The 21,944-nt window shown below is 49.5% G+C and overlaps 1 protein-coding gene across 1 annotated transcript in view; it reads right to left on the reverse strand.

Annotated features, from left to right (window-relative positions):
• Positions 1–6,824: 6,824 nt before the first annotated feature.
• Positions 6,825–21,944, reverse strand: part of LOC115648234 (short transient receptor potential channel 2-like) — a 47,705-nt gene continuing 32,585 nt past the window's right edge. Inside the window, exons 18-25 of the mRNA XM_030555535.1 lie at positions 20,651–20,851; positions 19,369–19,531; positions 14,896–14,988; positions 14,015–14,207; positions 12,907–13,034; positions 10,656–10,725; positions 9,447–9,579; positions 6,825–8,729 (exon numbers count right to left, since the gene is read on the reverse strand). Coding sequence (XP_030411395.1) covers positions 8,362–8,729; positions 9,447–9,579; positions 10,656–10,725; positions 12,907–13,034; positions 14,015–14,207; positions 14,896–14,988; positions 19,369–19,531; positions 20,651–20,851 — 1,349 coding nt within the window. The 3' untranslated portion in view covers positions 6,825–8,361. The remainder of the gene's footprint in view (positions 8,730–9,446; positions 9,580–10,655; positions 10,726–12,906; positions 13,035–14,014; positions 14,208–14,895; positions 14,989–19,368; positions 19,532–20,650; positions 20,852–21,944) is intronic.

The raw sequence follows: 21,944 nt of genomic DNA on the forward strand, positions 1-21,944 counted from the left end.
CTTTGCAGCCCCTGGGAGCCTTCCCATTGATTTAAACAGAGGCCCTGGATGGGGCTCCAAATGCACAGGCTGAGCCATTTCAACGGATGGGGGGTTCCCCCACCTCCCTAAAGTGACTATTTCCCAGGGGACTCTCCTGCCCTTCCCAGCAGTGGAGGACACAGCTGAGCCGTTCTGAGAGCAGTTCTCGCCAGAGACCACCCCAGGGGAGCCCCCTACAGTACAACGTTTGGGGCTAGTCCAAGTTTGGGGGCCCCCAGGGCATTCCAGCTGGGAGCAGCAACTGCTAGCAGTCAGGTATTCCGTGGCTGCAGGTCTGTTGATTTACAAAGACTGTCGCAAGTCCTGTGTCTGCGAACACACAAGGAATCAAACAGCATGAAATAATTTATTTTGCTCACAGCACCAAAAATGCTCCTTGCAGCCCATACCCAGGACCCAAAATCCTCTCTTCAGGTTTCTACCAGGGTCTGCTACCGGGCTTTCAGCTGCTCCTTTAGACTTTCCCTCTCTCCAGTCTTCTTGTCTGCTCTGTTTCTTGCCCTCCTGCCTCCTGAAAACACAGCTGACCCCAGGTCTCCTAGTCCTTGCATTGGCAGGCAGGGAGACTCCCTCAGTCCATATGGGTTTGCTGCCACCTGCCACACAGCTTCATGCCTTGGGCGGTTCCCCCGCCACCCTCAGCTGTTTCTCCTCCCTAAAGAGGTCTGCCTGCTCTTGCTGTCAGCGTGGGTGAGCTCAGCACCCATTGGCTTTAACAAGGTCCATGGTTGTCTGTGTTCCTAGACCCAGTTGATGGCAGCCATGCACATCTTTCAGTATAACAGTTTCAATATTTACAAGTCCTACATCTGCCCCCTAGATGGCCGTGCCTTGCCTGCAAGGTTTAAATTTAAAGAGGCGCACAGGATCCCAGGATATCATAGGAGTGGCAGCTGTGATGGTGAAGTTCGTTCCAGCCCTTTCTTTCAGTAGGCCAGTGTCACAGTAGCCCCCACAGTCTCTTGTGGCAGGCCCCAAAAGAGAACTGGCAGGTGGAATAGCCCATCCCTCATTGCCTGGTCCATGAACTAAGCCTAATTTACAACACACCAATGCTGGTTCATCCGTGTCCAGTCCCACTTTTCTTGTTTACCAGGCACGATCTTCACACGGCATCTGAATTATATCAGGACACCTTTTTGTTTAGACTAATTCGGTGCGTGCCCCTTTGGCACCTTTTCCCATTAACATTTGTTGCTCTCAATTGTTCTTTTGCTTCTTGACCTTTCTCACAGTTGAGCTCACAATCTAGGTAAATTTCTAAGCCCAAGTATCGAAACACATGTCAGCCCCCTGTTATCAATGCAACAGAGCTCACTCAGAATGACAGGGCCAGATTCTATCGATTGTAAGGTCTCCTCCTGCTGCTCATCACGTGAGCGCATTGCTCATAAAAGTGAGGTAACAGTGAAGTCCCTAGTGGCTTTCAGGGAGGCTCTGTCTCTTCTCCATCTGCTGCTCTAGCTCACAGATACCTTCACAGATTTGAAGGCCAGAAAGGAGCATTTGATCAGACTCTGACCTGTGAAACTACATACAGAGTCTCACTTGATGATTCCTGCATTGAGGCCAATCACCTCTCCTTGAGCTACAACATGTCTTTTAGAGAAACATCCAGGCTCCATTTAAATGGAGAATCTGCCATGGCCTGTGGCAAACTGGTCCAAAGGTTAATTGCTCTCCCTACTAAAATGTGTCTTCTTTTCTGTTGGACCTTTGCTAACTTCAGCTTCCAGCCAGTGGATCTCATCGCACCTTTGTCTGCTAGATTAAATCTGGTAGTTTGATGGGTTGTCTTTATGAAAACATTGATCAAATTTGGAGTGTGGAAGGGAGAAAAAAAACCATTCCAATAAACTTTGAAAGTGACTCTCAAAAGGAAAATAAGGAGCAGAAGAAACCCTTTATCATGGAGGGAAAAAAGGGAGTTATCCTTCACCCCCTCCTTGGCAAAGTTTTTTCCTATTTTAGTTTTACGTTGGAAATTCAGGTCTTGGCCACAGGAGAATTGGGAGATTTCTGACAACACAAGAACTAAGGAAGTGAAATATGATAGAGATGGTTTAAAAACTCCTTTAGTCTAATTTTTGAGCTGGGTGCCCCCAACTCCATCTGAAGTCATTGGGGGACTTAATATAAAAGCCCAAAGGCCTGATTTTTCTACACCTATTTCAGCGTTCCCTCCCCACTCTGAACTCTGGGGTACATATGTGGGGACCCACATGAAAGACCCCCTATGCTTATTTCTACCAGCATAGGTTAAAAACTTCCCCAAGGCACAAATCCTTCCTTGTCCTTGTATAAGTACTGCTGCCACCACCAAGTGAGTTAGACAAAGATTCAGGAAAAGAACCACTTGGAGTTCCTGTTTCCCCAAAATATCCCCTCAAGCCCCTTCACCCCCTTTCCTGGGGAGGCTTAAGAGTAACCAAGGTGAGCACAGACCAGACCCTTGGGTTTTTAGGACACTAAAAACCCAATCAGATTCTTAAAAAACAGAACTTTATTATAAAGAAAAAGTAAAAGAAGCACCTCTGTAAAATCAGGATGGAAGGTAATTTACAGGGAAATCAGATTCAAAACACAGAGGATTTCCCCTCTAGGCAAAACTTTAAAGTTACAAAAACAGGGATAAACCTCCCTCTTAGCACAGGGAAAATTCACAAGCTAAAACAAAAGATAACCTAACGCATTTCCTTGCTATTACTTACTATTTCTGTAATATTGGATGCTTAGTTCAGATATGGCTTAGGGAGATGTATTTTCACTGCTCTAGTTCCTCATTGACCTGGAGAGAACACACAAAGGACAAAAACAAACAACCTTCCCCCACAGATTTGAAAGTATCTTCTCCCCTAATTGGTCCTTTTGGGCAGATGCCAACTAGGTCATCTGAGCTTCTTAATCCTTTACAGGTAAAGGAGGGATTAACCCTTTACAAGCAAAGGAGGGATTTTATGTAACCCTTAGCTATATGTTTATGACAACCAACTTAACTCAAATGCCTGACGGACACTTGGGAGAAAAACTCTGTGTGAAAATCCTGATGCCCTTTCACTGAGGGATGAAAATACTCCTACTCTAGTTCTCCCCTCCTCCAAGGAGTTCTCTAGCAACAACAACAAGAAAAAGTCTTCATATTCTCCACATTTCTCAAGTACAAAAAGAACCAAGCAGAATTTTAAAAGATTCAGGTCTCCTTTGTCCATCTTAAAGACGCAAAAGACAAACAAAATACAAACACAATTTGTGTCCCCCTTTGCAAGTCATCTTACACTCAACAGCAGCAGCAAAGGTGTGAACTCAGTTCCTGCCCACCCCTCTCATCTTCAGGGAGGTGTGAAACCAGTAGCCCCCACCCTCCTACATGCCCCCAAGTAGCCACATCCTTCTCAATGCAGTGGAAATAAGAACGATCAAAGTGGGGTGACAAGGCAGTGTTAGCCTCAGACCTCCGGGAGGAGCTAACCTGCGAAGCCAGCTGCTGCTCACAAGGCAGTGACACCGACACTCAGCTGGGGTCCATTAGTTTAAAACATTTAAGAGACTTTAGAAATACTTTTGAGGGTCTGGGCCAAAGTTTTTTTTCTCTGGGAATTCCCTTGTTTGTTTTTTTACATAGGAATAATGTGGAGCTCAATCTCTACCAGACCCCTGCTGCTCCCTGGCTCTCATGTGGAACTTAAATGCTCTGCCCTTAACTTATTGTTAGTTGTTGCTGGAGATGGACGCTGGGGTTGGTCTATTGCTCTGCACACTCAGCCTTCCCTGATCAGTAGGATAATTAAGCAACCAATTTGCGAATACCTAGAAGATAATAAAGCGATAAGTAACAGTCAGCATGGATTCGTCCAAAACAAATCATGTCAAACCAACCTGACAGCTTTCTTTGACAGGGTAACAAACCTTGTGGATAGGGGGGAAGTGTAGATGTGGTATACCATGACTTGAGTAAGGCTTTTTATATTATCTCGCGTGACCTTCTCATAATCAAACTAGGGAAATACAACCTAGATGGAGCTACCATAAGGTGGGGGCATAACTGGTTGGAAAAACGTTCCCAGAGAGTAGTTATCTGTGGTTCACAGTCATGCTGGAAGAGCATGAGTGGGGTCCTGAAGGGATCAGTTCTGGGTCCAGTTCTGTTCAATGGCTTCATCAATTATTTAGATTGGGGGTCAGCAACTTTTCAGAAGTGGTGTGCCGAATCTTCATTTATTCATGCTAATTTAAGGTTCCGCGCGCCAGTAATACATTTTAACATTTGTAGAAGGTCTCTTTCTGTAAGTCTATAATATATAACTAAACTATTGTATGTAAAGTAAATGAGGTTTTTTAAATGTTTAAAAAGCTTGAATGAAAATGCAGAGCCCCCCCGGACTGGTGGCCAGTGTGAGTGCCACTGAAAATCAGCTCGCGTGCCACCTTCAGCACTCATGCCATAGGTTGCCTACCTGATTTAGATAATGGCATAGAGAGGACACTTATAAAGTTTGTGGATGATACCAAGCTGGGAGGGGTTGCAAGTGCTTTGGAAGATAGGATTAAAATTCAAAATGACCTGGACAAACTGGAGAAATGGTCTGAAGTAAATAGGATGAAATTCAATAAGGAATAATGGAAAGTACTCAAGTTAGGAAGGAACAATCAGTTGCACACATACAAAATGGGAAATGACTGCCTAGGAAGGAGTACTGTGGAAAGGGATCTGGGGGTCATAGTGGATCACGAGTTAAACATGAGTCAACAGTGTCACACTTGCCAAAAAAGGAAACATCATTCTGGGACGTATTAGCAGGAGTGTTGCAAGCAAGACACGAGAAGTAATTCTTCCGCTTACTCCACACTGATAAGTCCTTAGTTGGAGTATTGCGTCCAGTTCTGGGCACCACATTTCAGGAAAGATGTGAACAAACTGGAGAAAGTCCAGAGAAGAGCAACAAAAATGATTCAAGGTCTAGAAAATATGACGTATGAGGGAAGATTGAAAAAACTGAGTTTGTTTAGTGTGGAGAAGAGAAGACTGAGATGGGACATGATAACAGTTTTCAAGTACATAAAAGGTTGTTACAAGGAGGAGGGAGAAGAATTGTTCTCCTTAACGGTCGAGGACAGGACAAGAAGCAGTGGTGGTTTAGGTTGCTGTAAGGGCGAGCAACAAGGGGAAGGGGGCAGAGAGGAGCAAGGGGGTGAGGTCTTGGGGAGAAGAGGAAGGACAGGGGCAGGGCCACGGATCAGGCACTGGTGCTCCCCCCACTTTTAGGGAGCTTCCAATCACTCCGGTCTAGATAATGCTTGGTCCTGCCTTGAGTGCAGGCAACTGGACTAGAAGACCTCTCAAGGTCCCTTCCAGTCCTACAGTTCTATGAAGAGTTCAGCTGGATTGGATTTAATCTTTCTTCCTATGTAACTCAGGGCTTTATTCAAATGGGCTTGGAGTATTGTGCCAGTTGTTGTAGTTATACTTAGTTCTTATTAGTCCTGTAAATTAATCACAGTTAATGCATGCGATTAATGCAAAACAAATTAACTAGATTAAAAAGAATAGTCATAGAATATCAGAGCTGGAAGGGACCTCATCTAGTTCAACCCCCTGCTCAAAGCAGGACCAATCCCCAGCCAGATTTCTGCCCCAGATCCTTAAACGGCCCCCTCTAGGATTAAGCTCACAACCCTGGGTTTAGCAGGCCAATGCTCAAACCACTGAGCTATCCCTCCCCCCAAAGTCACAATTAATCACACTGTAAAAAAGATAAACAAAAGAAAGAGTAGTTTTCAGTTCACCTCATACAAGTCCACTCAGTCCTACTCCTTGGTCAGCCAGTTGCTAAGACAACAAATTTGTTTATATTTACAGGAAATAATCCTGTCTGCTTCTTATTTACACTGGCGCCTGAAAGTGAGAACAGGCATTTGCATGGCACTGTTGTAGCTAGTGTTGCAAGTATTTACGTGCCAGGGATGCTAAACATTCATGTGCCCTTTCATGCTTCGACTTGTAGGCTCTAAAGTTTTACATTGCTTTGGTTTTGAGTGCAGTTATGTAAAAAAAAAAATCTACATTTGTAAATTGCACTTTCACGATAAAGAGATTGCACAACAGTATTTGTATTTTTGAATTCCCCTCCTACTATTTCTTTTATCTTTTTTTACAGTGCAAATATTTGTAATAAAAAATAATATAAAGTGAGCAGTGTACACTTTGTATTCTGTGTTGTAATGAAATCAATGTATTTGAAAATGTAAAAAAAAATCCAAAAATATTTATAATAAATGTAAATTGGTATTCTATTCTCGTTTAACAGTGCGATTAAAGCTGTGATTAATCACAACCATATGTTTTTAATCTCACAATTAACTGTGATTATTTTTTTTAATCGTTTGACAGCCCTAGTGCTTACATACAATGTTCTTTGCGGCTCTTAAAGCTCTTTACAAAGGAAGGCAAATAGCAATGGGGGGAATAGCCACAGAACTGATGGAACTTGCCCAGTCACCCGGCAGGCCAATGGAAGAGCCGAGAAAATCACAGACATCTCCTGATTCCCAGCCCAGGGTCCTCACCACTGGACCTAACTTGTTACTCTCACAGATCCTGCATCAATCTGCTCACAGTGGGTCTCAGATGAGCTCAAAGGATTGGGAGATGGTCTTCCAAACCAAGCCCCCGCCTTACCCCCAGCCTCCACTCCCAATGGAGATCTCGCTTTAGGATTGCAGAATCCACTTCTGCAATGTTAGACTCTTCCCCAGCGACGAATGACACAGCAGCACAAGACTGGTTTGCTGTATTTACTGGGACGAAACAATAGTTTATTCTACAATGTGAATACAAGGCATTAAAGACACAAAGCTGGGCTTGATTCACTCCTATTTCCGCAGTGAGCTAGGATATTTATAAGCCCCTTTTCCATTGTGCATTGTTTTAAAGACCCAGGCGGAACCTACTACACTTTCTGGGCTACAAACACTAAGCTACAGATCGGAAGCCAGGACAGAGCCTGTCTGAATATTACATCTTCGAAACTTCCTGACAGTTCCCAGGCTTCAGGAATGTAGCTAGTCAATCTTCTATAGCAGACACAGCTGGGCACTAACTAAACTGGCGTGAGAAATGTGCTGAAGGCTTTGATTCTAAGCTCACTAACCTCCATGGAAATGTTCCCGGGAGCACGCAGAAGCACTAGTTAACCCAGCTTGACACTCAGACCCCATTGGGAATTTGGGGAGCTGGAGATTAGAGGGGGGGGGGACCCCAAAGCAAAATATTCTTCTTATCACAAATTGAACAGTTTGAGCAGAAGTCACTGAGCCACAACAAGCATGGATCACCCCTTCCACCCGCCCCCCCACACACACATACACACACACGGCCTATCACACATCAGAGCAGAACCACACTTCCAGGCAGCAGCTGCCTGGGTTCATTAACTGGCTACCTCCTGATCGCAGAATTGCACCCATAACAGACTACAAGCAAGATCTCAGCTGGCAGGCCAGGAAGGCAGGGACTGGCTTCGGTGTCTCTAGGAATCCCCTTGATTTCTCTCCCAGACGGATACATGGGACAGTCTATACAATGGCTGCACACAGCTCACAGCACAGCCTGTCTGTTCCACTCCAGCATCACATGGAGTTGGGCCCTAGAGGACAAGTCAACCCCCTCCCCACTCTCCAAGCACCCTGCAGCACTCCCAGCCTGGCCCTGAGGCAGGGTCCCCAACATGACAGTGCCTTGTGCTAGTCCTGTGCCACTGGGCCAGCCCCCTGCTCAGACACACTTCAAATAGATCTCCTGGCTCCTGTGCTCTCTCTCTTTCCACTGTGACTCAGGCAGCCCTCGGATCAAACAATCGCTGTCAGTCAGCTGCCTCGTAGCACCCCAGAGGGGGAAGCATGTCAGTGGTGGGACAGTGGGTGGAGGTATTTTTTCCAGGGCTTTATATTTAAGTTGCAGGGGCCCAGTCTGTAACACTCAAGGACTTGACATAAACATTGAATCAATGTAAAAGAAACCCAGCTGGTGCTACAGCCCATCTGCCTAATAACTGGGCAGGGAGCTCAGCTACTCAGACACTGCTCTCTATCAAAGCAGCTGCTTGGTGGACAGAGAGCCTGACTGGGCCATCAGCCACGCTTCAATCCCCTCCCCCGACTCCGTGTGGGAGAGGCATCGAGCTCCCTGCTTGCTTGGGCTGGGGCACAAGCCAGCAGGAGCAGCATACAAAGTGCTTTGAGACCCTTCGGCTGCACTAGAAGTGCTGAGTGTTGCTATTATTGCTTGGCTCTGTGTCGCCATGGAAACGCTGCCTTGAGCCACTAGAGGCTGTGGCCGGAGTCGGCTTCCTCTGCTGGACGGGAACTTGGGTCCTCTGGCTCTTCTGCTTGGTCCCCAGGAGACATCGCGTGCTGGGGGCCAAGGGGGAGCGCCTTAGGGTAGGTCCCGGCAGCCCCCTCTGCCTGGTGCACCATCACTTTGGCGGGGGAGCCTGGGCTGGAGCTACCTGAGGCCTGGCTGAAATTCTGGAAGTTGTCCTGGACTCGCAGGATATATCTGTGCAGCACACTGGCCCCATCCCGAGGGCTGGCAGGAGCAGGGCGGGCGGGCCAGCTGTGATGCAGGCGCTCCACCTCTGCGTGCAGGCGCGACACCGACTTGTTCAGCTCGGTGATACGGTTCCCCAGGTCTGTGAACAAAGCGCAGGCATGGCCAGGTGAGGGCAGGGCTATGGGGAGAGCCAGCCCACCTTGCACCCACAGCAGCCCATGGTAACCATCACCTCTCTTAGGGCTCAAGAGCATTCGTGAGATTCAAGGATCCCCATCTCTGCCTTTAGACACACCCACGTGTGGAGCTGGTTCTTGGGGCAGGCAAGTAGTGTGGGCACGTTGGGCTCCAACTTCCAGGTGCCACTGTCCTTCTACCACATGGGGCGTCCACATGGACCTTCTGCAGCGTAACACAGACCATTACTGCCTGAGCTAAAGGAGTGACTCCACTGAATGGCAGCAATAATAGGATATTATCCTTCGGGGCAATGGCCACTAGAAGGGGATGTGGCCCACACTTTGCAGGGGTGTGACACCTGCTTCTTCCTGACCTCATCCTAACCCCTTCTTCCCTCCCCTCCCCACTGTATTATGGAGTTTCAGTCAGGCCCTCCTTGTTTGCCAGGGTGGAGGGGGCTCTCCAGAGCTGCCAGTTAGAGTCACAGAATTTAATGCCGGAAAGGACCTTAGAGAATCCAATGTATCACAGGCCACCAGCCAGATGCTAAGCCCAGCAACTAAATGAAACCGGAGTATCCCAGCCCACAGCAGACTAGGCTAGACGTGCCACAGGCAGTGAACAGGAGGGCCCGAGGTTCACCAATGCCCAAGGCCCCGCGCAGTGCCAGGTTTACCTTTCCTCCTGCTCTCCTCGAACTCCCGCCTGGCCGTGTCAATGTAGCGCTGCACCAGAGCCTTAATGACCTGCAGCCGATAGGAACGGCGGCTCTCCCCACCCAGGCCGATGTCCTCCAGGGCAGTGTTAGCCTGAAGAGGGTGGGAAACAAGGTTACGCAGGCACCAGGTACCAGCACGGCTTAGCATTTACCTGGCATCTTGCAACACCAGGGGGCTCACTTGCCTTCTTCATGCAAAAAGAACAGGAGTACTTGTGGCACCTTAGAAACTAACAAATTTATTTGAGCATAAGCTTTCGTGGGCTACAGCCCACTTCATCGGATGCATGGAATGGAACATATATTGAGGAGATATATATACACATACAGAGAACATGAAAAGATGGGAGTTGTCTTACCAACTCTGAGAGGCCAATTAAGTAAGGGAAAAAAAACTTTTGAAGTGATAATCAAGATAGCCCAGTACAGACAGTTTGATAAGAAGTGTGAGAATACTTACAAAATTGCCACCAGCAGGTCTGTCATTGAATGTCATTTGCAACAGAAAAGCTTCAAAAACAGACTCCAACGAGAAACTGCTGAGCTGGAATTGATATACAAACTAGATACAATCACCTTAGGTTTGAATAGGGACTGGGAATGGCTGAGCCATTACAAACATTGAATCTATCTCCCCTTGTAAGTATTCTCACACTTCTTATCAAACTGTCTGTACTGGGCTATCTTGATTATCACTTCATAAGTTTTTTTTCCCTTACTTAATTGGCCTCTCAGAGTTGGTAAGACAACTCCCACCTTTTCATGCTCTCTGTATGTGTATATATATCTCCTCAATATATGTTCCATTCTATGCATCCGAAGAAGAGGGCTGTAGCCCACGAAAGCTTATGCTCAAATAAATTTGTTAGTCTCTAAGGTGCCACAAGTACTCCTGTTCTTTTTGCGGATACAGACTAACACGGCTGCTACTCTGAAACCTCTTCATGCAGCCATTTTACAGTTCGTGTGGGTGAAATTCACCCAGACAGGATCTAGTCAGGCAGATGGAATTCTGGGAAGCCCCTGTCCCCTACATATCCCAGGATACGACTGGAAAAGAAGTTGTTTGCAACAGACTCCAGGGGAGCACAAGCCTGAGGATAAAGCAGTCTCACTGCCAAAGAAGCTTTCCCCAGGGCTCAGCCTGCAGACAGACAGGGAACTTACAATGGTGGGAATCGGGGGGTAATCCTGTTGCCTCTTGGGTTTGGAGCAGCAAAGGAACCGGAAGATGCCCCTGGGGAATGCAGAAGGACATGTGTCATCAGGGGAGCGGGCTGTCACCGAAGTACAGCCAGCCCTGGGGACGCTACGCTCAAATCTGAATCCAGGTCCAAAGGGATCCAAAATCGGGAGGAGTCTGGAGCCAGTTTCTGGTTCTGGCCCAATACAGAGATGAGCCCCAGCCACTATGTTCAGATCCAAACCGTTCCAGAATTCAAGTTCAGGCCCTTCACCCTTCAGAAGAGATTTCATCCCCTAACTTTTAACCTCGACAGCTACCAAGCCGCAGCACTGAGAGGGTCTGCTAGCCCCAGCTGCACTGTGGCCAACACGCCCTGACAGCTGGAGCCCAGGGGGACACGCTTCACTCCACAGTGACTCTTCTCACCAAGTGCTGGGCACTGGGCCGCAAATAGCAGCCTTTTAGCAACTGCTTCTGTATTAGGGTTGCCACCTTTCTAATTGCTGGTAACCAGGCCCAAGGCCCTGCCCCGCCTCTTTCCCCCAAGGCCCTGCCCACCTCATCCCTTGAGGCCACACCCCTTCTCCACCTCTTCACAAGGCCCCACCCCTGCCCCGCCTGTTCCCTCAAGGTCCTGCCCCACAGCTTTTCCTTTGTGGAACACTCCTGTTCCCTGCATTAGTTCCTTTCTCCAAACCTGCCTTGGTCTCCTCAGGAGAACTGGTCGAGAAACGTTTCCAAAGAAAAACAGTTATTTACTTGAAATGGTTCATGAAAACTTTCCAAATGTTCCAATTTTTTTACTTTTTTCACTTTTCCCCCCCACCCTTTTGCCACTGAAATGAGAGGAAAGGGAGAGAAAGAGGGAAAAACCAGTTAACAAAAAAAAAAATCAGTTTTCTGGTTTTCTGGGTTTTTTTGGTCAAACAAAATATGAAAAACTTCTAAAAAAAATAACCCAACATAATATTTTCCTCACAACTTTTCATAGTTGAAAAAAGGATATTTTCGGTTGAAAATAGATTTGAACAAAACCAGTTCAGCCAGCTCGGCACAGAAGTGACTCTCTTTGCAAAGTAGCTGATCCCCAGGCTGTGAAAGGCCAGTGGCTGGATGGCCTGGTGGCAAAGGCTATAAATGAGGACTCAGAAGATATGGGTTCAATTCCCTGCTCCACCACAGACTCCCTGTCTTATTGGAAACCTGGGGGCTGGCAGGCACAAGCCCCCTCCTCCAGCCGAGTGGGAGGGACCACTGGACCCAGGGACCAAATGAACACAAGGGACAACAAATGAGAAAACCAGGGAGGTGAAGGTCATAGGTTCAAAATGAGGGTACCAGATGGGGACACTGAGCAGAGAACCCCAGACAGCACCCACTGCTCTGCAAAGGTGTTGAGGGAGCCAGTGGACACAACCCAGTGAAACCCTACCTGGGTGACTATAGTGGGGTGGTTACCCCACTCCTGCCGTGCATGGCTTAAAACAGCCCTGGGAGAGGGCTGTGCCAGGGGAAAGGCTGGACTGATTGGAAAGCAGCCACAGCTGTGGCTGGCTTAATGAGAGCCCAGCTGGCCCTTATAGGAAGGCTGTGAGCCAGAGAACCAAGAGGAGTCTCTCTGCAGGCTGGGAGAGAGCAGAGCCTGGCTGCCTACTGGAAGTGAATCAGGGCTGGGGAGAGCCAGGGGAGCTCCATGCTGGCAACTCCCCAGGCTGCAGGGCCTGATCCGAGGCAGAGGAAGGCAGCAGGTCTGAACCCCCTTGTCTACGATGAGTGGTTTTTACCCTGCACTCTGCCCCAGGGAGCAGGGGCTTGATGATGACTGGCAGTAGCCCACACTGAGGCAAGCGGGGATTAGAGGATTGGGGGTTTCCCAGAGAGGAAAGACCCATAGAGACTGGTGGGGGTATTGCCAGAGGGCAGCCCTCAGGTAAAGGGGCACCGGGGTCTAGGAGGGACACGGGGCCAGCTACAAGCAGGACGTCAGCCTGCAGAGGGCACCCAGGCTGGAGAAGAGCTAAGTCCTGAGACAACCAGCAGGCGGCACCGCCAGGTTCATCTGTGCCCCATTACAGTGACTTTGGGCAAGTTACTTTGTGTCTCAGTTTCCCACAGGTACATTGAGGATTATTCTGGCTCGTGAGGCTGAGCTGACTAACATCTCTCAGGTGCTCATGTACTAGGGTGACTCACTGCCAATGTGCATGGTGCAGTTTGCGGAGCTGACATCACCTGACTGAGTAAAAGAGGGACTTTGGTGTGGGAATGATGTTAAACGGCACAGGCAGCGTCAGGCCCTCCCTGAAGTAGGACAGGTAGAGCTTGGAGCGGGCGAACTTCCACTCCACATCCGCATCATCCTGCAAAGTAAAGCAGGGGTAGGGGGGAAAGCAGGTTGTGATCTACCCTGGGGCCAATCCTGCCTCTGTGCTGGGCAGCCAACGGAGATCTTTGAGGCCGTGTGTGATCTTCCCACCCACTCTCTAGAAGTCCCATGGTCGCCACCATTCCCTCAGAGCATGGCCAGCTGGTCTCACGACCTGCCCCATATAATGGGTGAAATGGTATTTAACGGCATCAGCACATGCAGGGGAGAGGGACATTCTATCACCGGGGAGAGCTCTGGGACGGAGGCCGGCTCGGTTCCTGGGAACTGGCTGCAAAACTCATTAAGATCACAGGTGTGGCGCTAGCTGGTGTGACACCTGGGCATCCCCAGCTGGTGGGTGGGGCCTGATCCACTTAAGGATGCACCCACGGACCCTTCCCCAGCATGCGCCAGCCATTGTTCTGCAGCTGGGCAGGAGCAGGCTTGCTCGGTGACAGGAAAGGACCAAAGGACACATGGTAGGCCCAGTGGGGAAGCTGGCACCACTGCAAGAGCTGTGCCCAGTGCAGGGTCATCAGCAGAGGGACTCATACTGACCAGCTGCACAGAGGGGAATTTCACCTTTGTACACGAAGGGCCCCCAGTGCATGTGTGAGGGAGAAATGCAGCCACTTCTGGGGTGGGGCACCAGGCAGGGCACAGCAATACTATACACAGCAGGATTAAATGCAGCCACTTCTGGGGTGGGGCACCACTGCCCTCTTGATAGGGCACAGCAATACGACAAACAACAGGGATTTGTATTTTGATGGGGTTTGGGGGAGGAAGGAGGAGGGAGATTTAGGGGAGGCTGAATGGAATTGCCCAACTGCTGGTTATTTTAACAGGGCGGGGAGTGCCAAGGAGAAGAGAAGCTGCGTAAGAGGAGGCCCATTCACCACGGGGTCATTCTGCTCCAGGGCGGGACCCGGGGTGCAGCCGCACTCCGGCAGGGCTGCCAGCGGCCCTAACCTCTATCTTCTGGAAGGAGTTGGTGATCATGGCGATGAGCATGTTGAGCAGGACGATGACCATGACGATGGTGAAGATCCCGTAGAGTGCCCGCCCCACGAACTCCACCAGGGCGTACTGGGGCATGTCCACCACACTGTACTCCTCCATCCCGAACATGGTCCAGAACAGGAACTGGAACGTCTCGTTGAAGCTGACAGAGAGGGGGCATCAAAGAGCGGAGCCTGGTTATAAGCCGGGTATGCCCCACCCTAACAAGTGTGCAAGACAGCCCCGATCCTGACCCCACTGACATCAGCAACCGCTCCCCAGGTGAGGCAGGACTGGCCTGTGTGTCCACTAGATCTTCCTGGGTGAGACCTGATTACTACAGGACCCTTCAGGAGGCACCTGCCAGCATCCACCTGGGCCCAAAGGAAGGTTTGCTTGAAATGCAACCTATATTTTCACCCCATTATTCCTTGTTAAATCCCCACCAGCACCCCGCACAACGCCACTCCCTACTGAAGTGCCCGGATATCCCAAACACTTGATCACATTCCCTCTCAGTTCTCATTGCTGTCTTCAGCTTCATTTTCCCCATAGCCCACCCCCCACGGGGCTCCTTGGAATCCTCTTCTACTGATAAACCAGGCCTCCCAGTTCCACCACAGGCTGCATCTGCAGAGGACTCCAAAATGCTGCCCCTCAGCTCCCTGCTCACGCCACAACCCCATTAACGTCGCTGGCATGTGCCCAGAGCCCAGGGATCGCCTGGATACTGCAGGGGCCTTTCACCCTTTCTCTCAGCCTCAGGCATCGCTATGCAAAGCATCGGGCCCAGCTCAGCCCTGCCCTGAGCCGGGAGGCCTTGGGAAAGCCCTGGTTACACAAGGCCATACTTCCCCAGCCGCTGGAACTCCTGGTAGTAAACATAGGTGTTGTTGAGTCCGCACAGGAACGCCGTGAGTATGATCACGAGGATGAATATGAACCTGTGGGGGGGAAAAGCCCAAATAGGAGATCAGAGAGGCAGGGAGCCGCACAGCCTGACCTGGAGGACCCTAGTCTGATAAGCCCTGTTCATAGTGGGGATGTGTCCAGGGCACAAATCCATCACTGGCCCGCCCCCAGCACTAGCTCCATCTCACCCAGACAATTACCCCTCTCACTCTTTGGTATGTTGACACTATGGAGACTGTGCTGGCATACATAAAACCGGCCACACTGGGTCAGACCAAAGGTCCATCTAGCCTAGTATCCTGTCTTCTGACAGTGGCCAATGCCAGGTGTCCCAGAGGGAATGAACAGCATAGGGAATCATCAAGTGATCCATCCCCTGTCGTCCATTCCCAGCTTCTGGCAAACAGAGGCTAGAGACACCATCCCTGCCCATCCTGGGTAATAGCCATTGATGGACCTATCCTCCATGAACTTCTCTGGTTCTTTTTTGAACCATATTATAATCTTGGCCTTCATAACTGTTAGAGGGCTTTCCCTTCAACCCCTCCCATGGTTCTTGTCATGCAGACAGAAAACAGAAGACCAGAAGTCCGAAGTGCAGGCAATGCAATGTTTATTGCGGTTAGTTCCAAGCAAACACGTCCATAGCTCTACACGCTGGCAGAGTCTGTTCCCCAGTGTTCCGTTCCCAGCTCTGACATCGCAGAGCGTTTTCCCCGTGTCTCCCTTTCCAGCTCTGACACCGCAGAGCCTTGCCTGTGTCCCCATTCCCTATTCCCATTCCCCCTTCCCCATTTCCTATTCCCATTCTCATTTCCCCTTCCCCATTCCCCTGTTCCCACCTCCTCCTCCTTAGCAGGCCCAACTGTATCTGCAATGCACACCCACAGTCCCACCCCTTACAACTTAGGGTCATGTTCCATTTTGGTTCTGGGATCTTCATCCCACCCCTTTTGTATCCCATGGGAGGGATAAGGAGTGAGGTTGTGCTGCAGTCAGGGGTGGGCATTTCTTTGGTCTTCTAGTGTTTTATACCTCCCCTTCCCAAAGCCCCTTTGCCCCTCCCAACTGGTTGCTTGACTTTGCCTTGAGTTAGGGGTTAAGGCAATCTTAAAGTGTGCTCTGGAGTAACACTTTAACCGCTCTTATCTGTTCTCATTGTACTAACAAATCCAGCTGACTAGGCAGAAGCAACATCGGTGTCTTTGTCCCTTGTTAACACATTTTAGTATAAAAGAGTCAAAGTCAAAACCAAAATTCTATCCCAGGCTAACAAAAAGACCTATACACTAAGAACAACATCCTCTGGCAAGGAGTTCCACAGGGTGACTGCGTTGCATGAAGAAATACTTCCTTCTATTTGTTTTAAACATGCTGCCTATTAATTTCATGTGGTGACCCTGAGTTCTTGTGTTATGAGAAGGAGTAAATAACACTTCCTTATTTACTTTCTCCATATCAGTCATGATTTTATAGATCTCTATCATATCTCTGCCCCGCCCCCCCATCATCTTTTTTCCAAGCTGAAAAGTCCCAGACTTATTAATCTCTCCTCATATGGAAGCTGTTCCATACCCCTAATCATTTTGTTGCCCTTTTCTGAACCATTTCCAAGTTCAGTATATCTTTTTTGAGATGGGGTGACCACATCTGCATGCAGTATTCATGATGTGGATGTACCATGGATTTATATTAGGGCTGTCTAACGATTTTTAAAAATTGATCATGATTAATTGTGCTATTAAAAAAATTGATCGTGATTAATCATATGATTAATCATGCAGTTAAACAATAATAGAATACCATTTATTTAAATATTTTTTATTTTTCTACATTTTCAAATATATTGATTTCAATTACAACACAGAATACGAAGTGTAGAGTGCTCACTTTATATTTATTTTTATTACAAATATTTGCACTGTAATAAACAAAAGAAATAGTATTTTTCAATTCACCTAATACAGAGTCTCCTTCCCATGAGTCCTTCATCTGGACCAGATTCCACCACGATTTCAACAGCTTCCATCCCACCATCAACCTCAGCCTGGACCAATCTACACGGGAGGTCCACTTCCTAGACACCACGGTGCAAATAAGTGATGGTCACATTAACACCATCCTATACCAAAAACCTACCGACCGCTATGCCTACCTTCATGCCTCCAGCTTCCATCACGGGCACATCACATGATCCATTGTCTACAGCCAAGCACTGAGGTGCAACTGCATCTGCTCTAACCCCTCAGACAGAGACCAACACCTACAAAATCTCCACCAAGCATTCTCAAAACTACAATACCCACACAAAGAAATAAGGAAACAGATCAACAGAGCCAGACGTGTACCCAGAAGTCTCCTGCTGCAAGACAAACCCAAGAAAGAAACCAACGAGACTCCACTGGCCATCACATACAGTTCCCAGCTAAAACTCCTCCAACACATCATCAGGGATCTACAACCCATCCTGGACAATGATCCCACACTTTCACAGGCCTTGGGTGGCAGGCTAGACCTCATCCACAGACAACCTGCCAACCTGAAACATATTCTCACCAGCAACTGCACACCGCACCATAGTAGCTCTAGCTCAGGAACCAATCCATGCAACAAACCTTGATGCCAACTCTGCCCACATATCTACACCAGCGGCACCATCACAGGATCTAACCAGATCAGCCACACCATCACCGGTTCATTCACCTGCACATCCACCAATGTAATATACGCCATCATATGCCAGCAATGCCCCTCTGCTATGTACATCGGCCAAACTGGACAGTCTCTACTGAAAAGGATAAACAGACATAAATCAGATATTAGGAATGGCAATATACAAAAACCTGTAGGAGAGCACTTCAACCTCCCTGGCCACACTATAGCAGACCTTAAGCTGGCCATCCTGCAGCAAAAACACTTCAGGACCAGACTTCAAAGAGAAACTGCTGAGCTTCAGTTCATCTGCAAATTTGACACCATCAGCTCAGGATTAAACAAAGACTGTGACTGGCTTGCCAACTACAAAACCAGTTTCTCCTCCCTTGGTTTTCACACCTCAACTGCTAGAACAGGGCCTTATCCTCCCTGAGTGAACTAACCTCGTTATCTCTAGCTTGCTTGCATATATATACCTGCCCCTGGAAATTTCCACTACATGCATCTGATGAAGTGGGTATTCACCCATGAAAGCTCATGCTCCAAAACGTCTGTTAGTCTATAAGGTGCCACAGGATTCTTTGCTGCTTTTACAGATCCAGACTAACATGGCTACCCCTCTGATACTTAAGGGTTAATGCCTCTTTTACCTGTAAAGGGTTAAGAAGTTCACCTAGCCTAGCTGACACCTGACCAGAGGAACCAATGTGGGGACAAGATGCTTCAAAAGGAAGGAGGGAAGTTTCCTTTGTTTAGTCAGTTTCAGTTTCAGCCGGAGTGGAAAAGATCAAGGAACCAGCCTCTTTTTATCAGAGTAGTAAGTTTTAGAAAGGAATAAATAGGTTTGTGTTTATTTTCTTTTGTAACTTGTCTTTGTGCAATTAGGGGAATTATCAAATTGGGTAATCTTGTGTGTATTAAGGTTTTTTCCCAGGGAAACATCCTGTGTTTTAAATCTGTTGTCTATGAGATCAGCTGTATGCTATCTCCCAGAGGTTTTTTTTCTTTTACCTTTCTTTTCTTTTCTTTAATTAAAAGCCTTCTTTTTAAGAATCTGATTGATTTTTCCTTGTTTTAAGATCCAAGGGGATTGGATCTGGACTCACCAGGAACTGGTAGGGGAAAAGAGGGGGGATGGTTAAATTCTCCTTGTTTTAAGATCCAAGGGACTTGGATCAGTGTTCACCAAGGACTTGGTGTAGGAGTCTCTCAAAGCTACCCAGGGAGGGAAAGGTTTTGGGGTGCGGGGGGGGGAGAGAGTTTTCCAGGTAACTTAGAAATCTGGATGGTGACAGCAAGACCAGATCTAAGCTGGTAGTTAAGCTTAGAGGTGTTCATGCAGGTCCCCACATCTGTACCCTAAAGTTCAGAGTGGGGGTGAGACCTATGACAACCCCATTGTGGAGATAAGGCTGTCAGCCAAGGAAGGGGTTTTCCGTTGCCATAGGAGCACTGCTGCCCCGAGTGTTCTTCCATGGATCTAGCTGGACCTGTGCCAGGGCAGGGTGGCACAGGGGTCTCAGTCGGAGGGGGTGGTATTTTTAACCCTTGGCTCTGTTGTAGCTACGGCAACCTAAGTATAGACCAAGCCATGGACATGGATCCACAGGGATCAGGCTAAGGCATCCTGCCAGGGCAATATGGGGCAACATGCAAGGCAGCTGCCAGATAATATGCAGTGCAAGCCCCCTAGACTGCCCTGCAGCTCATTCCCCAAGGTGGGAGGGGGCAGAGGGTGGAAGGGATTCAGCCCCTACCGGATCATGTCGTCAATCATCTTCCCAATGGAGATCTGCAGGGTGCCCAGGGATTCATGGGCGGGGAGGATGTAGGCCAGGCGGGTGAAGCTCAGCATGCTGGTCACTGCAAACAGCACCTCGGAGACGAACTGGGGATCTTCGGGCTGCCATTCGTGCCGTCCTGAACATGGGAGAGGAACTTCAGAGACACAGAGCCGGAAGGCGTGCGGGGGGAAGGCTTGGTCGTGAGGCCTACTGGATAAGGCTCTGGGACTGAGGGCTATTTCTGGCTCCATCACTGGCCTGCTGGGTGAGTCCCTGTCCTGCCCTGTGCCTCAGTTTCCCCATTGGTAACATGAGGATAATGACACAGACTTGCCGTATAAAAATACAAATAATTGTCATTCCAGAGTCACAGCCATACTCCAGTTAGCTCCCCAAAAGCAAACGCTGCCCCCAAGGCGGGCTCCTCAACCCCCCTCCTCCATCAGTGTTCACCAGCAAGAAATAATCAAAGCTACCAAGGCCCAGCTCTTACCACTTTATGCCGGATTCCTACAACCAGAACACTGCAGATTTGCTCCCTGCAGAACGGCCTGATGCTGACCCCTGCTGGCGGCCAAGGAGAATTTCCTGGTTCGTTCTAGTGGCCGGTGTTTTAATTTACTGTATTATAACGATCACGTTTTCTTTCAGAAATGCTGCTTTTCTGCTAATATCAGTAAATATGGGGAGGTGATGTGTTCTCAGAGCACCGCTTGGGCAGGGAATTGACGGATTCCCAGCTTGCAGGGCCAGAGAGATCCGAGTCTGATCACCCAGCTAACACAGGCCAGAGATTCTCATCTACTGATGCCTTCACATCGAGCCAGTGACTTGTGGGGGGAGGAAAACGTCCAGCCATGAGCTGGAAAGGGAAATCTTTCAAAGCAGGGTATACAGAGGTTGAACAGAGGGGACGGGACGGCTCAGGCAAGAGGGGGGCCGGGACAATGATCCAAAGCCAGTCGCAAAGCCACTGTCCCTGCCAGCACTGACAGGCCTCCTTGTTGTTAAGAGGCCAAGGAGCGAATAGGCCATAGAGAGCTCCTCTCCCCCGAAAAGAGGTGTCTCTGCAGGGCAAGGCCGAGGCCCAGCAGTGGGGCAGTGGGGAGTGAAGCAGAGCCATGCAGTAGCCATTCTGGGGATGAACGTGGAGCACTAGACACGCCGAGTGGGAGGAGCAGGGCCGGGCCAGTGGCTGGAGGGGGCAGAAGGAGGCTGAGATCAAAGCTGGGGCACCCCGGCGGTGGCTCCTCACCGGCTCTGGTGAAGTAGTAGCACTCCGGCGAGGAAGGGGTGTCCAGGCAGTGCAGGTAGCCCCTCTCGGTGACCAGCACCCGCAGGGCAAAGGAGGCCAGGTACAGGCTGAGGATGACAATGTCCAGGCAGTTCCACAAATCCAGGAGGTAGCTGTGCAGCCCCTCGATCCACACCTCCTTGCACTCGTACCAGAAGAAGCCTGCCAGGCAAGATGACGCGTGAGCACCAAGCCCTCTTGGGCTGACACCTCCCCAGGGGGCAGGTTGGATTCAGCCTCTGGGCAGAGCTTTCCCCTCTGCAAATTGGGGGGAGGAGGAGGGAGGAATCATCCTTTCTTCTTCTCCCTCATCTGTCTTGCCTCTCTGCCCCATCAGCTCCTGTGGGCAGGGTGTTCGTACAGCACCCGGCACAGCAGGGTCTTGATCACAGCTGGGGCCTCTGGGGGCTTCCACAATACAAGTCACGATGACTCCTAGCTACACCCCCATACGCCCCCCTAAATGCTCCACCCCAGGGATTCGCACCCTGGAGAGATCTGCAGGCCACTCCCAGGCCGTAGACTGACCCAGCACCCAGCCTTGCCTCCATGGGGCAGGTTTCACCATTGACTGCAACGGATGCAGCATCCAGCCCTTAGTCCTCTTATCCCTTCCCCACGGATCGGTGCCTCCAGCCCCTTCAGCCCCATCCCCTTGGGCACTGGGTTTAAAAACAAAAACAGCCCCAGGAGCACGTAGCCTGCAGCAGGTGATCGCTGCCGGTGCTCACGGGAGGATTCCGACCCTAGGGGCTCAGCTCAGCCGATTCCAATGGGAGAGTGCGGCTTCCTTCAGAGCTAATTGATTATCGCATCGTACCAGGGCCAGGGAAACCATCCACCCAACTCATTCCTGTTGGCTGTTCTCTCTTCCCCAGAGCCCTGGGGCCCGGCACATTCAGACAACGTTGCCTACTGGAGGCTAATTTCTCTCCCCACATCTATCTGCCCTGAAACCTCCTGTCTATGTAGGAGCTGAGAAGACCTTAGGGACACAAAGCCCTTCGAGGGGCTGGATTTGGGACTGAAGATTATTAACAGCCACTGCCTCTGTGCTGGCTTCAGCGCGGGCAGTGAGAGGTCTCGGTCCAGTCCCAGACGGGTGCGTGTCCCTCTAGGAACTGCCACCAGGCCCCGTGCTGGCCGTCTCAGCAGAGGCGGCAAGAATTCAGTCAGCCCTGGAGAGGAAACCCCCCTTCACGCCTCTAGACCCAGCCCCCGCTGCTACACATTGGGATGGGGGGGGGACTGTGCC

The sequence above is a fragment of the Gopherus evgoodei genome, chromosome 1 (assembly GCF_007399415.2).
Source record: "Gopherus evgoodei ecotype Sinaloan lineage chromosome 1, rGopEvg1_v1.p, whole genome shotgun sequence".
NCBI classification, from domain to species: Eukaryota; Metazoa; Chordata; order Testudines; family Testudinidae; genus Gopherus; species Gopherus evgoodei.